General features: G+C 42.7%; 1 protein-coding gene and 1 long non-coding RNA gene across 2 annotated transcripts; one reads left to right on the forward strand and one right to left on the reverse strand.

Moving 5' to 3' along the window:
* The first annotated feature begins 10,020 nt into the window (after positions 1–10,020).
* Positions 10,021–11,208, forward strand: LOC111975281 (uncharacterized). The gene is made up of 5 exons (XR_002878807.2): positions 10,021–10,119; positions 10,436–10,477; positions 10,574–10,708; positions 10,795–10,880; positions 11,005–11,208. It is a non-coding gene; the product is annotated as an uncharacterized lncRNA (long non-coding RNA).
* A 31-nt stretch (positions 11,209–11,239) lies between these two features.
* On the reverse strand, positions 11,240–14,563 carry LOC111975280 (muellerian-inhibiting factor-like). Its single transcript, XM_024003480.2, has 7 exons — positions 14,369–14,563; positions 13,676–14,002; positions 13,404–13,573; positions 12,981–13,092; positions 12,785–12,893; positions 12,246–12,679; positions 11,240–12,153 (listed from the first exon to the last, which is right to left on the reverse strand). The coding sequence occupies exons 1-7, from the start codon at positions 14,499–14,501 to the stop codon at positions 11,732–11,734; spliced, it is 1,707 nt and encodes a 568-aa protein (XP_023859248.1). The 5' UTR covers positions 14,502–14,563; the 3' UTR covers positions 11,240–11,731.
* Between the last annotated feature and the right edge of the window lie 2,339 nt (positions 14,564–16,902).

The following is a 16,902-nucleotide window of genomic DNA, read 5'->3' on the forward strand; positions in this document are numbered from 1 at the left end:
GCTCGAGACAGAGGTCCCAAAGGAGAGGGAGTTTCCCAAATACATGACGTTTGATGAATTAAAGGTCCAATGCAGCCGTTTTTATCTTAATATCAAATCATTTCTTGGTAACAATTAAGTACCTTACTCTGATTGTTTTCAATTAAAATGGTCAAAAATAAACAAAAATAGCTTCTTAGCAAAGAGCAATTTCTTGAGCAAGAATTTTGCTAGGACTATCTGGGAGTGGGGAAGGGAAAACTGAAAACTAGCTGTTATTGGCAGAGAGGTTTGGAACTCTATTTCTTATTGGTCTGTTAAAGGTAACCTAGGTACATAAAGCATCATCCATTAAGGCTGCAACTGCATCATTTCCATTCTTAAAACTTCATCAGGCTAGACCCCTTTTTTCTCCACTTTCTGTCTGAATTACGTTTTTTTTGAGAGACAATGCTCTTCCAATGGCCGGTATAAGGGCATACTCAATTCTACCTCCCAGGATGCAATTCCTATGGCTTCCACTGGGTGTCAGCAGTCTATGTTCAAGGTTTCAGGCATGTAACTTGAAAGAATAAGAAAAAACAGTTTTAGTATAAGGACACCGGCTTGGAAATTCGTGTTTGCGCGGACAAAGAAGACAAGACCCACCTGCTAAAATCGGTTTCCTATTGAACATACTTCTTTCCGTAAGAAATATTATAGTTTGATTACATGTTAGGGTATCTGAGGAATAAGTAGAAACGCATTTTGACTTGTTGAAACAAAGTTTGTGAATTTATGAAACCTGTGCCAGTGTAAAAAATATTTTGATGTGGGGCGCCATCCTCAAACAATCGCATGGGATGCTTTCGCTGTAATAGCTACTGTAAATTGGACAGTGCAGTTAGATTAACAAGAGTTTAAGATTTCAACCGATATAAGACACTTGTATGTACCTAAATGTTTAATATTCATAATTTTTATGATTATTTATTTGAATTGCGTGCCCTCCAGTGTCACCGGAAGTTGTCCGCTAGCGGGACGCCTAGGCTTAAGAATAACTAGCTTTAATGGCAAGAAGGCTAAATATGCATACTTTATGGGTCACCATTTTCCATCAGCATTTTCATATTTTTTGACAACTAGGGTTCATAAAGGAAACACCAAGTGTACCTTTAACCATTTATTAGAAAAGTTTACAATGCATAGTCTTTGACACTCCCTGATCTCTTTCACCTGTCTTTGTGCTTGTCTACACCCCCCTCCAGGTGTCGCCCATCTTCCCCATTATGCCCAGTGTATTTATACCTGTGTTCTCTGTTTGTTTGTTGCCAGTTCGTTTTGTTTATCAAGCCTACCAGTGGTTTTCCCCTTGCGCCTGTCTGTGGCTAGTTCCAGTTTTTTTTTGTTTTCCTGGTTTTGAACATTCTGCCTGCCCTGACCCTGAGCCTGCCTGCTGTTCTGTACCTTGTCACACCACACTGGATTATTGACCTCTGCCTACCCTGACCCTGAGACTGCCTGCTGTTCTGTACACCTTTTGGACTCTGACCTCTGCCTGCCCTTGACCTGTCGTTTTGCCTGCCCCCTGTTCTAGTAATAAACTTTTGTTACTTTGACACTGTCTGCATCTGGGTCTTCCATAAAACATGATAGTCTTGGCATTAGTGCTCTGCTCTTTCAGGGTAGCTCACTGCCAGAGCAAAGCATCATATAAATATGATAAAATAACTACAGGCAGTGAGCACGATATTCTATACCAAATTCCCTGAAGGAAGAAACACAGAACCTAGACAAGTGTAGAATGGGGTGGTGGGATATCAGAAAACAGCAAGCATAGTGAGCAACACCTAGTTAGAGCAGCAATGCAATGGCAGCAAAAGACACCCGGCATCGAGGAAGCACATGTAGAACTTGTCAACTTAACTAGACTGCATCAGCATTTCCCAAACTCAGTCATCGGGACCCCAAGGAGTACACGTTTTGGTTTTTGCCCTAGCCACCCTGGACTACATGCAAGTAGAGTGAATCTCATTGCTGTTAAACGCAGCACGAGGGAGAGCTCGGTTTATTGTTTAGAAATTGTATTGAAAAGTTTCTTATTTTTTGTTTGAACCTTTATTTAACTAGGCAAGTCGGTTAATCAAAAATTCTTACTTACAATGACGGCCTACCAAAAGGCCTTGTGCTGCCATACTGTTAGAAGGTAACAGATTATTTTATTACAATAGTTAAAATGGATTTTCATTGTGTTTCATGATGTTATTTGCCCCCTAGTGGAGCTTTCTGGTACTTAGAGTGTACACAAACAGGAAGTAGAGAATTCGTTCTGCACGCTTAGAAGCAGCTAAAAACAACGCTACGGTGCAGGTCTTTCAGTGTAGTTATTTCTTGTCACGCTTCAGCCTTGGAAAATATTTGTTTGTAAATTCGATTCAAGCATTTAGCTAATGATGATAATCTTGTTATTGATAGAGTTTCTTACATATCAATGTTGGTTGGTTGCATTTACTCACAAATTGCAATGCCTTTCATGTATGATGTTAGCTGTATTACTTTGCTCGTGCGTCATACAAACGAATTGTAAAATATACAATACTGTATTTTTGTTACTGTTTCTAGTGTAATATGCCTTGTTATTCTACATAGATGGTTGTACATTATTAGAGTAATGAAAGGAGTTAGTCAATTACCATATGAGAAAGCAATTAGCTATATGGTTTGGCATCATGCCAGATGCATGGTACCGTAGCACGTGCTTTGTATTCATGCAACTTCAAATGTATAATGTACAGCTACAGTATGTTGGTGTGAATTGAATACTAAAGTATATTCTTTTCTGTGTTTTGCAGTTTTACAACACAAACGTTTACAATATATTCATTCAAGAAAAGTTACGCCTTGGGAGTTTTATTGAAGACTTAGTTGTTAGCTATCTGTCTAGTTTTGCATGGGAACGCAACTCAAGGGCAGAAAAGGCCTCCTTCAGGGATGGGGGCTGGGATTAAAAATGTTAATATTTGACAAAACAAACATCACGACAAGAGAGACACCACAACACTACACAAAGAGAGACCTAGTAGCTCGCTAACTTTTAAGTTTGGCTCAAATGACATTTTATTTGTCACATGCTCCAAATACAACAGGTGTAGACCTTACCTTGAAATGCTTACTTACAGTTGAAGTCGGAAGTTTACATACACTTAGGTTGGAGTCATTAAAACTCATTTTTCAACCACTCCACAAATTTCTTGTTTAGAAACTATAGTTTTGGCAAGTCGGTTAGGACATCTACTTTGTGCATGACACAAATAATTTCCCCAACAATTGTTTAGACAGATTATTTCACATATAATTCACTGTATCACAATTCCAGTGGGTCAGAAGTTTACATACCCTAAATTGACTGTGCCTTTAAACAGCTTGGAAAATTCCAGAAAATGCTGCCATGGCTTTAGAAGCTTCTGATAGGCTAATTGACATCATTTGAATCAATTGGAGGTGTACCTGTGGATGTATTCCAAGGCCTACCTTCAAACTCAGTGCCTCTTTGCTTGACATCATGGGAAAATCAAAAGAAATCAGCCAAGACCTCAGAAAAAAAATTGTAGACCTCCACAAGTCTGGTTCATCCTTGGGAGCAATTTCCAAACGCCTGAAGGTACCACGTTCATCTGTACAAACAATAGTACGCAAGTATAAACACCATGGGACCTGTCTCTTATACACATCTAGATGTGTATAAGAGACAGCCTCATAGGCCGCTCAGCAAGGAAGAAGCCACTGCTCCAGAACCGCCATACAAAAAGCCAGACTACGGTTTGCAACTGCACATGGAGACAAAGATTGTACTTTTTGGAGAAATGTCCTCTGGTCTGATGAAACAAAAATAGAATTGTTCGGCCATAATGACCACCGTTATGTTTGGAGGAAAAAGGGGGAGGCTTGCATGCCGAAGAACACCATTCCAACCGTGAAAAACAGGGGTGGCAACATCATGTTGTGGGGGTGCTTTGCTGCAAGAGGGACTGGTGCACTTCACAAAATAGATATAGAATCATGAGGTAGGAAAATGATGTAGATATATTGAAGCAACATCTCGACATCAGTCAAGGAAGTTTAAGCTTGGTCGCAAATGGGTCTTCCAAATGGACAATGACCCCAAGCATACTTCCAAAGTTGTGGCAAAATGGCTTAAGGGCAACAAAGTCAAGGTATTGGAGTGGCCATCACAAAGCCCTGACCTCAATCCCATAGAAAATTTGTGGGCAGAACGACAGCCCGTAGCAGCATTGTGTAAAAATAAATAAATAAATGGGGGGGTTGTCAATTCCGCAACGCAGTTGGTATCAGTTGCTGGGACTGCTACTCTCTGTTTAATGATCTTGCCGACCAAGGCCGGGTCTGAGGAGCTATTTGGCGTAGCAGCTAACATAGCTGCTAGCTACCTGCCTATCAAGCTAGCAGGGTTAGCCATTGTGGCTGGGAGCAAGGATTGTCCCAGATTTGTGGCTGTCTAGATCTCTGCTGTTGTTGTTTTCAATCTGTAACTTGCCCTGTTTGGAACTACGAGAAGTAACAGCGTAACCTACGTTGCTAGCTACCATGACAAAGACCTAAGCTGGCGGTAGTAATGTTGAGGACAGTGGTGTCTCTCTATCACAGGTGAAGGATCTTTTAAACTAACAAAAAGAGTTCTACAAGCAGTTGTTGCAACAACAAGAAAATAGCTTCAAGTGTTTTGTCCAAATATTGGTGGAGTCAGTTAATAAAAGAATGGACGACCTGACTAGAGAGGTCCAGGACCTGAAGAACAGTTTGCAGTTCTCCCAGGGTCAGGTCGATGAGTTGAAACAGGAGAACAGCAAGATGGCAGCAATCTGTAAGTCTTTGAGAGAGGACATCAGTTCTGTGTGTGAATCCATGATAACAATGACAGAGAAATTAGATTATCTCGAGGGACAATCAAGGTGGGACAACATGGTTGTGGATGGAATTGCAGAATCTCCACATGAGACCTGGGCCGAGTCTGAGTGAGGGGAATGATCTCTGAGAAATTGAAGATGGACCACAGGAAGATTGAGGTGGAGCATGCCCACAGAACTGGAAAATACATCACCCGCCCAGGTGACAGGCCCAGGCCGATAGTGGTCAAGTTCCTGAGGTTAAAGGACAAGGTAGCTGTTCTGGAAAGAGCCAAGAACTTGAGAGGAACGTTTATCTTCCTCAACGAGGACTATCCTGAAGCTGTGTGCCAGAACAGGAAAGAACTTATCCCAGCCATGAAAGCTGCCAGAGCATGTGGGGACATTGCTTACATCTGCTATGACAGGCTCATTCTTCCTCCCAGAAGCCCGGCAGGGATGAGAGCACCAAGCCTATGGGTGACATAGCTCCAACCCCGCAGCACACACACCAATTGATTAATGGAGTGCTGAATGTATATTTTTTTCCTCTTGCTTTGTTTGGTCTTTTGCATATTATGTCTATCTCTGATAAGCTACTCAAGAAAGGGTTGAAATTAGCCAATATTAATATACAGTGCCTTCGGAAAAGGGGGACACCTAGTCAGTTGTCCAACTGAATGCCTTCAACTGAAATGTGTCTTCTGCATTTAACTCAACCCCTCTGAATCAAAGAGGTGCAGGGGGCTGCCTAGTCAGTTGTTCAACTGAATGCATTCAACTGAAACGTGTCTTCCGCATTTAACCCAACCCCTCTGAATCAAAGAGGTGCAGGGGGCTGCCTTAATTGACATCTACGTCTTCAGCGCCCAGGGGCAGAATGACAGATTTTTACCTTGTCAGCTTTGGGATTCGATCCAGCAATCTTCCGGTTACTGGCCCAARGCTCTAACCTTCAGACCCCTTGACTTTTTCAAAATGTTGTTACATTACAGTCTTATTCTAAAATTGATTAAATAAAACTATTTCCGCAGCAATCTACACACAATACCCCATAATGACAAAGTGAAAACAGGTTTTTAGAAATTTGTGCAAATTTATTTAAATTATAAATAACAGAAATACCTTATTTACATAAGTATTCAGACACTTTGCTATGAGACTCAAAATTGAGCTCAGGTGCATCCTGTTTCCATTGATCATCCTTGATGTTTCTACAACTTGACTTCGGTCCACCTGTGGTATATTCAATTGATTGGACATGATTTGGAAAGGCACACAACTGTCTATATAAGGTCCCACAGTTGACAGTGCATGTCAGAGCAAAAACCAAGCCATGAGGTTGAAGGAATTGTCCGTGGAGCTCCGAGACAGGATTGTGTCAAAGCACAGATCTAGGGAAGAGTACCAAAACATTTCTGCAGCATTGAAGGACCCCAAGAACACAGTGGCCTCCATCATTTTTAAATGGAAGAAGTTTGGAACCACCAAGTCTATTCCTAGAGAAGGGCCTAGTCTATTCCTAGAGAAGGGCCTTGGTCATGGAGTTGACCAAGAACCCGATGGTCACTCTGACAGAGCTCCAGAGTTCCTCTGTGGAGATGGGAGAACCTTCCAGAATTACAACCATCTTTGCAGCACTCCACCAATCAGGCCTTTGTGGTTGAGTGGACAAACGGAAGCCACTCCTCAGTAAAAGGCACATGACAGCCCGCTTGGAGTTTGCCAAAAGGCACCTAAACCGAAACAAGATTCTCTGGTCTGATGAAACCAAGATTGAACTCTTTGGCCTGAATGCCAAGCATCGCGTCCGGAGGAAACCATGCATTATCCTTACGGTGAAGCATGGAGGTGGCAGCGTCATGCTGTGGGGATGTTTTTCAGTGGCAGGGACTAGTCAAGATCGAGGCAAAGATGAATGGAGCAAAGTACAGAGAGATCCTTGATGAAAACCTGCTTCAGAGTGCTCAGGACCTCAGACTGGGGCGATGGTTCACCTTTCAACAGGACAACAAACCTAAGCACACAGCCAAGACAACGCAGGAGTGGCTTTGGGACAAGTCTCTGAATGTCCTTGAGTGGCCCAGCCAGAGCTCGGACTTGAACCCGATCTAACATCTCTGGAGAGACCTGAAAATAGCTGTGCAGCAACGCTCCCCATCCAACCTGACAGAGTTTGAGAGGATCTGCAGAGAAGAATGGGAGAAACTCCCCAAATATAGATGTGCCAAGCTTGTAGTGTCATAACCAAGAACACTCAAGGCTGTCGTTGCTGTCAGAGGTGCTTCACCGAATTACTGAGTAAATGGTTTGAATACCTATATAAATGTGATATTTCAGTTTTAAAATACACTGCTCAAAAAAATAAAGGGAACACTTAAACAACACAATGTAACTCCAAGTCAATCACACTTCTGTGAAATCAAACTGTCCACTTAGGAAGCAACACTGATTGACAATAAATTTCACATGCTGTTGTGTAAATGGAATAGACAAAAGGTGGAAATTATAGGCAATTAGCAAGACACCCCCAATAAAGGAGTGGTTCTGCAGGTGGTGACCACAGACCACTTCTCAGTTCCTATGCTTCCCTGGCTGAATTGTTTTGGTCACTTTTGAATGCTGGCGGTGCTTTCACTCTAGTGGTAGCATGAAGACGGATCTACAACCACACAAGTGGCTCAGGTAGTGCAGCTCATCCAGGATGGCACATCAATGCGAGCTGTGGCAAGAAGGTTTTGGTGTCTGTCAGCGTAGTGTCCAGAGCATGGAGGCGCTACCAGGAGACAGGCCAGTACATCAGGAGACGTGGAGGAGGCCGTGGAGGGCAACAACCCAGCAGCAGGACCGCTACCTCCGCCTTTGTGCAAGGAGGAGCAGGAGGAGCACTGCCAGAGCCCTGCAAAATGACCTCCAGCAGGGCCGACAAAAATGTGCATGTGTCTGCTCAAACGGTCAGAAACAGACTCCATGAGGGTGGTATGAGGGCCCGACGTCCACAGGTGGGGGTTGTGCTTACAGCCCAACACCGTGCAGGACGTTTGGCATTTTCCAGAGAACACCAAGATTGGCAAATTCGCCACTGGCGCCCTGTGCTCTTCACAGATGAAAGCAGGTTCACACTGAGCACATGTGACAGACGTGACAGAGTTTGGAGACGCCGTGGAGAACGTTCTGCTGCCTGCAATATCCTCCAGCATGACCGGTTTGGCGGTGGGTCAGTCATGGTGTGGGGTGGCATTTCTTTGGGGGGCCGCAAAGCCCTCCATGTGCTCACCAGAGGTAGCCTGACTGCCATTAGGTACCGAGATGACCATATGCTGGTGCGGTTGGCCCTGGGTTCCTCCTAATGCAAGACCTCATGTGGCTGTCAGCAGTTCCTGCAAGAGGAAGGCATTGATGCTATGGACTGGCCCGCCCGTTCCCCAGACCTGAATCCAATTGAGCACATCTGGGACATCATGTCTCGTTCCATCCACCAACGCCACGTTGCACCACAGACTGTCCAGGAGTTGGCGGATGCTTTAGTCCAGGTCTGGGAGGAGATCCCTCAGGAGACCATCCGCCACCTCATCAGGAGCATGCCCAGGCGTTGTAGGGAGGTCATARAGGCACGTGGAGGCCACACACACTACTGAGCCTCATTTTGACTTGTTTTAAGGACATTACATCAAAGTTGGATCAGCCTGTAGTGTGGTTATCCACTTTAATTTTGAGTGTGACTCCAAATCCAGACCTCCATGGGTTGATAAATTTGATTTTCATTGATCATCTTTGTGTGATTTTGTTGTCAGCACATTCAACTATGTAAAGAAAAAAGTATTTAATAAGAATATTTCATTCATTCAGATCTAGGATGTGTTATTTTAGTGTTCCCTTTATTTTTTTGAGCAGTGTATATAACACAGAATAATCACGTTTGACTGCACTGGGCCTTTAAACAAACAAACTGTACTACTCCTCTAGGCCATATGCTGTAGTCATGTTTTTGATTAAACTGTATAGTTTAGACATGTGGATGATGATAATGTTTTGGATTGTGGCTATATCTAATGGTTGGAGAGCACTTTGTTGTTATAATTAACACATTGCAGATATTATCATAGGCTACTGCCTTGGCTGCAGTTTGTACACCATACATGTGATAATTATGTCTCCATTACTGGGCGTTACAGGTTAGCTTATGCAAAACGCAGCTATAGATTTTTCAACTAACCTGCTCTTGGTGATACTGTCTTCGTTCTCGAATTGGAGGAAAAGGCTACCTTATAAATGTCCGTTTCCAGTTGCAGGAGGTTCTACAAAAACCAAAGAGAACCTAGAATTGTTAAATTCATGTGTTGCACTACGCAAAGAGGTTCCTTGTGTAACAGGGTTGGTTATGTTTCCACTTGCCACTGCAGACATACAGTGGGGAGAACAAGTATTTGATACACTGCCGATTTTGCAGGTTTTCCTACTTACAAAGCATGTAGAGGTCTGTAATTTTTATCATAGGTACACTTCAACTGTGAGAGACGGAATCTAAAACAAAAATCCAGAAAATCACATTTGTATGATTTTTAAGTAATTAATTTGCGGTCATTTTGGTGAACGGGTGGGTGTACTTAATAAACTGGCCACTGTGTACGGCACTTGTTAGATATCGGGGGCATCCTGGGATGTGCGTTTGTATGTTATTGCTGTAAGAGATGAGTTAGGTAGCATGCTCTAATTGTAATGGTCGCATTTTCTAACTGCTAATTCACAGGTATTTCCATGCTAACAGATGAATCTACAGCCATCAATATACTGTTGTCCTGCACAGCTGATGTACTTCCTTGTGTCTATTGTCAGGTACTTACATTTATTGTATTTTGTACTATGTTTGTCGTTGTTATGATTTTTTTAATGACAAAAACCCAGTCTGATAATTCATGCAAGTGACGTAATGCCCTTTAATAGAAACATAGTTATCACATCTCTGGCATACAAACTGTAGCTATACTGCCTATTTCACCTCACCATAGCCGACAATGACACACTTCAAAGATCGGGATCATATCAGAATGGTATGGTGTTTATGAGGGTGGCCAGGCCATAGCATAGTCTGTAGCAACAATCCCTCCAGTGATGTATTTTTATTTTTGTCATAAGCTCTCAGCTGTGCCTGCCTGTCAGGGACCACGTCATCTGAAGCAGGGCAGGCTATAAGACACTTTCCGACACCAGTGAACGGAAATCACTTGCTTTCCATAGGAGAAAAAGGTCAACCCAGGTAAGACTCAATCTGTCATGTATGGGTTTTTAAAGGTTTGCATTATAATCTAGTTTGGGAATCATTTATTTGACAAAGACTATCTGTTTGTATATTACTCTTCCTCTGTTGATTCAGCAAGATGTCTATTTCTAGCAATGCTACATGGTCTATGCCACATATGCTTTAAATCGGACTGAACATGTCCACTGCCTCAGCATAAACATGCAATGTAACCCAATGCACGTGTGTACTCAGCTCTATCCTTGTACACAATGTGTTAGTAGTCTTTAAATATCTTGCAGTAGCAAAACCTCAATATTACCTGACTTTACAGGACGCAACAGACCCAGAACATTATCATCTGAGAGCCTCGGCAGTAATACAATCCTTTTCCAATATATTTACATTTCTACATTCAGTGATAATATATTTTGTCCCATGTTGACTTATTACTCTCTCCGTTTACCTCTAGTGTCATATGAACGCATTTTGTCCATCCAAAGTTTGAGTGAGGTTGAGAACCCATGGAAAAGCATTACTTTGAACCGTTGCATAGTGTTGGCCATCATCATTGTGCTTGTGAGCTCCGGCGTGAATGAAGTACATGGTGAGTGTTGAAACATTGTGAAACATTTGTCAATTTCTCATAACCTCAATGCACACAGACTAGCTCATGCGTCTGTTGTGGTTTAGATGCTCTGGATGTACTTCTAGAGGAGAATGATCTTACTCAGATGTTACTTGGAGGCACCGGTCTACAACCAGACGGCACAGCTCAGGTATCATAGCTTATTTTCATCACGTGTCCCTCTTAGAACTAACACAGTGAATAACAAATAATTACGTGCTCGGCTTTGGAACCTTATGTAATGATCCTGGGTGTTTCCTGTTCTCTCCCTGCAGCCTGCAGCCTCTCTGTGGGACAGCTTGTTGAGTTGGGGATCAGATGATGGAAGAAAAGGAAATTCAAAGAGAAGAGGGGGAATCTTGAGGATCAGAAATAGAGATGTGTCTGACAAAGGGCTGTTAAAGGAATGATAGAGCGATAACATGATGGAGAATGGTAAACGAGGGGAAAGAGGAGGATCGTACAACAAAATAGGAAAACATTTTCTGAAGGAATAATCAAAGTGTGTTTATTATATTGAAATAAGGATATATTGTAGTTAAAATGTTACTACTGTAAAAAAAAGTACATCACAATGATCTTAAATGCACCATAGTCTTATCTGATCATGCATAATCTGTTTGCATAAATGTTCTTCATATTTAAAGGGTATACAGAAATCAATAAGATTAGCTGGTTTCTATCTCGTATTTGATGATCAATATATTCTTTCAGCCTTCAATATGATCATGTGGTGCAAATTGATAATGCACAAATTGTATTTGAAAGATCCAATATGTGCACTGTGCCAATGAGTTTTCTATTTACATAGCTGAGTGACAAAATGTGTATTAAATCAGCTAATATTGTGGAGAACTAGATGTGATAATGTATTTACAATAAACAAAATAAATGCACTCGTTGACCTAAAACATGCAATTCTACTTGACTTTTATTGAGTAATGGTGCAACAATGCAGGTGCCCTGGCCCTTTAATACCAATCATTGCACCACATGGAGGAGTCAGCGGCATCCACACTCCTTGGCCACCATGTTTGGTTTGTAGCAGATATTGGTTCCATGCTCATCCAACTCCACCACCTTGAGGTCCTCATAGTCCACAGGCACACAGCAGGGTGAGCGCTCCAGGGCCAGGCCACTCTGGATGTGGCTGTTAAGCAGGATAGCATGGTTATTCCCGTTGGTCAGGGGAAAGCTGCAGACTCCCTGGCAGTTGTAGATGGTGGCCTCAGGAGGAGACAGCAGGTATTTCTCCAGGGACACGGTGAGACTGTGCAGCCGACAGAGGTGCCGGTTCCCTGGGCCCTTCTGGCCTGCTCTGGTGGCCCGCTGCCCCCTCTCCACATCCCAGGCTCCCACTACTGTCTGCAGGGCTTTCAGCAGAAGCAGGGCTCGGTACTGCGTCTCACTGGGGCTCCCAACACCTATGTGAGTGAAAGAAAAAAAGGTTTAAATGACTTAGCAATTAAATAAATTCCCAGACATTTATCATGAATTTACATTGAGGCCTGCTCACCTGCTGGTGCTTCCTCGCCCTCTTTAGGAAGGACACAGAGTTCCTGGAGTCTCCTCAGTCTGTCCATCCCTGCTTTGCCCACCTCCTCCGCCCTCATCTGGACCAGAACCTCCTCCAGCCTCTGCCTGAGCACCTCCAGTAGGGCGGGCTGCAGGGACAGCTCCCCGCGATGCCCCTGGAGCACAGAGCCCTGTGTGGGGAAAGAGAACAGGGTGGGAGCTGAGGAGTTGAGCAGCCTGGCAAGGAGGGTCTCACTGGACGACACCCCAAGGGACAGGGGGGGAAGAGAGTCCAGAGAGTACAGAGGGACCGAAGCAGCCCATGGTTGTGACTGCGTCTGTGGTGGCATGACGTCACTGAGGAACTTCTGCAGCTCACACAGAAACGTGTAGGTCCCAGAGGGAGCAGGGGAGGGACTCAGCTTTTCTGTCACTCTGAGGAAGACAATTACACTCATTTAAGAATCTCTATGGCTTCAATCACTTAAAGAAAAAGACAGTAATAGGTGCCGCATTTGAAAAAAGACAAAGCTAACTGACCTTTCATCAGTTCCTCTATTCGTTGAGAAAAGCACCAGGGGAATGACACTGACATCACTTCTTGTTCCGTCACCAATCAGGATACCTCGTAGTTCAGAAAGCTTTTGTCCTGCCGAAAGGTGAATAATCTTGAGACATGCTGATGGAAGGAAAGCATATTAACTTGAACGCGATAAGCTGTATGCGATGTTATTACCTGTCTCTGGTGTTTTTGTGTCAACATTGAATCTCCATTTCAGTTGACTTTTGCCCTCGGGTTGCTTTCCTGTTAGGATGAGGAACTGTGTTCCTTCTGAAATGCATACTGTCTGGGAGAAGTGGGAAAAGGTGGAGTCAGATAATAGCAGAACATCAAAAACTAAAGAAACAAAGTGTCACCGGCCACATTATCATGATGAGAAATGCATCATCGTGATGATGTGGCCAGTGACACTTTGCTTCTTGAAAGCACAATATCTTGAAAACTTGACAGCTGACATACAAAACATTTGCGACTGTATCAACAGTGGACTTTTCCTTTAATGGTCTATAAACATCATGGTAAGACAAGACTTGTAAAATGTGAGAGACAAGTAAGAAGTTCAGGAATGTTGTTCTTGAGCAGGTAATGAATTCAAACCTGTTTGTAAGGCTGCAGAGAGTGACTGGTGAAAGTGATGGCACCGAGCGCTCCTGTTCTGGGGTTTCTAAAGGCAAGGAGCAGTATGGGCTTGATATTGGAGAGGGGAGGCCGGGGGAGGTGGAGGGTCAACACAAGACCCCCTCCCTCCACTTCACCCTCCATGAGCTCTGATAGACAAGACATAACATCCCATTTCAGTACATCCAGAATCATATCCATATCTGTGCCATACCTTCAAAGCTGAAATCTGGAAAGAGACAAAAATGTACCTTTGGTTGGGTGCCAAACATGTAGCCCATGTTTCTCTTTTTTGGCTTCTTCAGCTAGTGTGGATAAGGCAGGTACTGGAGCACCATCAGAGTGTGAGCAAACGCCAAATCGAGTCAAATCCTCCTTTCTCAGGTTGCTTTCCTGGCCCCAACCTTCACGAAGTGCTGAAAGCATATCCTCAATAACCTCTCCATGAGACGGTATCCTTCCGAAACATGGAGTGTCCCCAGGTAGGTGAGGAGCGCTGGGATGGGAGTTTATGGTCTCCTTCACTGTTAAGGCATTCTCTCCCAAACCTTTTCCAACCTCCATTGAACTGTTGTCTCCTTGGATGAAAGAACAGACTAAATGTAGTCACAGAAGGCAGTATTCCCATAACAATATTTGGACAGATGTTTAATTTGATGGCCAAAAGATGATGACCTTATTCAGAGATGAAATTGCATCATTCACAATTTGATAAATTAAGTTACAGAAAATTCTAATAAGCAGTTAGTTAATGCAATTAACAAATAGAGCACAAAGTAAAAACTGTACATTACAATGCATACAATATTTTCTTGCAAATGCTAATGAATCCATGTATGGTCACAGCTATGGCCAGGTCCCAGGCATACAGATTCATATCAAGGCAACAAGTTACAAACAGCAGTACGGACAGTGTAATTGGGATGGTGAATAGTGTGACTGACCTGGCCCTGTTCCTGGGTGGTCTGGCGTGGGGTCCTCCTGACACCGGCTGTCACTCAGTCTGCCCTGGTGTGGCAGAGTGACCATTGTGCTGGGCAGCAGCAGTATCAAGCAGAATATGCACCATAGCCTCATAGTAACCCTGTCTGTCCAGTCACGTCTGGATCGAACACTTGTTTTGGGTCAGGTCAGCGAGGGAGATGGGTTTTATGTAGTACACCGCCCCTCTTTCAGCTAAGGAGGACAGACTGCCAAATACGCAGCTCATACTATGTGATGTGTCCTTGAGAAACTATCCTATGTTGTAAGATGTGGAGGGACAGTGAATGCTGCGAATACTACGGTGGGTTGAGATAAGGCTAGGGAAAGGAAGCACAAGACAGACAATGGAGTGTTTTGTGTGTGGCAGACAGACACCTGCCCTCCCTGTGGGTGAGAAAAGACTGGAGATTGAAGCACCTCAAAAAAGGGAGGATGTTTGAAGGAGACAGAAAAACCATGCGTGTAATGACATTTCTATAAAGGCCTTTCATAGGTAACGTCTGGTCTATTACAGTATATCAACACTATCTTATTGCTTCTGTGTCCTGCCATTTCTTACATAGTTCTTCTTCAGGGATGATCAACTAGATTCAGCAGCGAAACAAAATATACACAAATTACGAAATCATTTGTAGACTGCAAATTGACCGCAAGAAGCCCAAACAGGTATATTTGATTAAAACATGCTAATTTCACACTTTGCGTAGGAATACTTTACAGACTTCCAAAATAATAAATACAAGAAAATGCTTAGGAAACTTGGGGGCCAAATTCGGCCCACCAGTTGTCCTCATAAAAGTAGCCATTTGTGATGCAATTCTAAGGATGCGATTGCAAATTGACGATTGATTACAGACACGTTGGCTTTAAAAAGTTCTCTCAGCAGTTATTGGACGAAGTACAGTGATGGAATAGGGATGTGCTGCATGCCAGATGGATACAGAACAAGTGTTGGCTAAATAAGAGCTCTTGACGGATTAAAGGATCTATGGACAGACTATGAGATGCTGCTGTTGAGACTTCTCGGGTTGAAAAGTGCCTCACGGCCTTGGTTTCATGGAGAAATCCAACAGCTGCAGCTTTGTTTTGCACACGATCAAGGTCGTTCAGTTCAGTCTGTCCTGCTTGGTGGACAACAGCGCCAAGTGATAAAGTCAAGGATTCACAAATCATCCACTAAAAATTACAAGAATTGTTTATCATTTCTAATGGCTTGAAAACATGCACGTAACATTGCAGAACACTATTTCAGAGAGTATTCATAAAGATGACATTGAATGTTGAATTATTCCCCAATAGTGGACATTTTGGACTTAAATGTGTATTCCCCACTAAAGACAGAACTGAAGAACAATTCTCAAAACACTACTGTCCATCTTTGGTCAAAACCATGATAAGCCTAGCTTTAGTACAGAATGTACCAGAACTACCATAATGATATTAGAAAAATGACACTCATCCCACCCCTACATAGTCTGAATCCTTCACTGATAACAAACTAAAATATCATGCACCATATACAAATCCCAATTTTTTTTGAATAAAAAGCCTAAATAAAACCACATTTTCAACATGCAAAATATCACCAATAAGCAGAGATGCAAATTAAATACTTTATAAGAAACCATTTTATTAATAATTATCATAAAAAGGCAAAAAAACAAACAAATTTCAATTTGTCTTTAAACATCTAAGATAATAGCACCAACACCAAACAAGAGTTCCCATGACAGCCCAAGGCGTTTTGGAAAGTAGGTTTGCTGTTATTGCACCTCAAACCTGCCCTTAGTTCTACTGATCCACATGTGGAGTTAAAATTCAGTCCAACTACACAGCATTCTCCCTATGTAGGGATCACAACACTTAAAAAAAGGACATTAATTCCTTTTCAGAGAGAGGGAGTGAGACGAGGCATTTGTGAGAGTGTAAGAGGATTTTCCACGACATTGTCAGACCAGTCGAACACAAAGCTGCAATCTTTTGCTGGAGTGGCTGGATGTGTGCGACAGTGAGAAATTGAGGAGACAAACATACATCTTCGAGGAAGTCTGTCAACTCCAAGCACCAATATGAATTTTCAAGTTACATCAAAATATAAGAGGTCCCTGGTCCTGAGTTAGGGAAAGAAATAATGAAGTCACAGTTTATAGATAAGTGTGACGTATACAGTAGTGTTAAATCGCTTCAAGATATCTGCTATGTTCCTGAGAGACCTTTGGCAGGATTCAGAGTCTTGTTATGTGAAACAGTCTTAACTGTAAAGTTAATAGAGCAGTATACTGCACTACGGTATTAAATATGTATCCAAATTTGCCAGAGATCATGTGTACTTCTTTAGGGGACGTATTTAAAAATGGGGTACATTGAAATGTTCAAACCTAAAGTAACAATATTCACTACACAATATTATTCTCTCTCCCACACACATTGCCACTCCAGCCAACTAGGAAGTATATTTTCAGATGGGACATTAATAATAAGTCAACAAGCGAGC

Source organism: Salvelinus sp. IW2-2015, linkage group LG16 (genome assembly GCF_002910315.2).
Source record: "Salvelinus sp. IW2-2015 linkage group LG16, ASM291031v2, whole genome shotgun sequence".
Classification (NCBI taxonomy): domain Eukaryota; kingdom Metazoa; phylum Chordata; class Actinopteri; order Salmoniformes; family Salmonidae; genus Salvelinus; species Salvelinus sp. IW2-2015.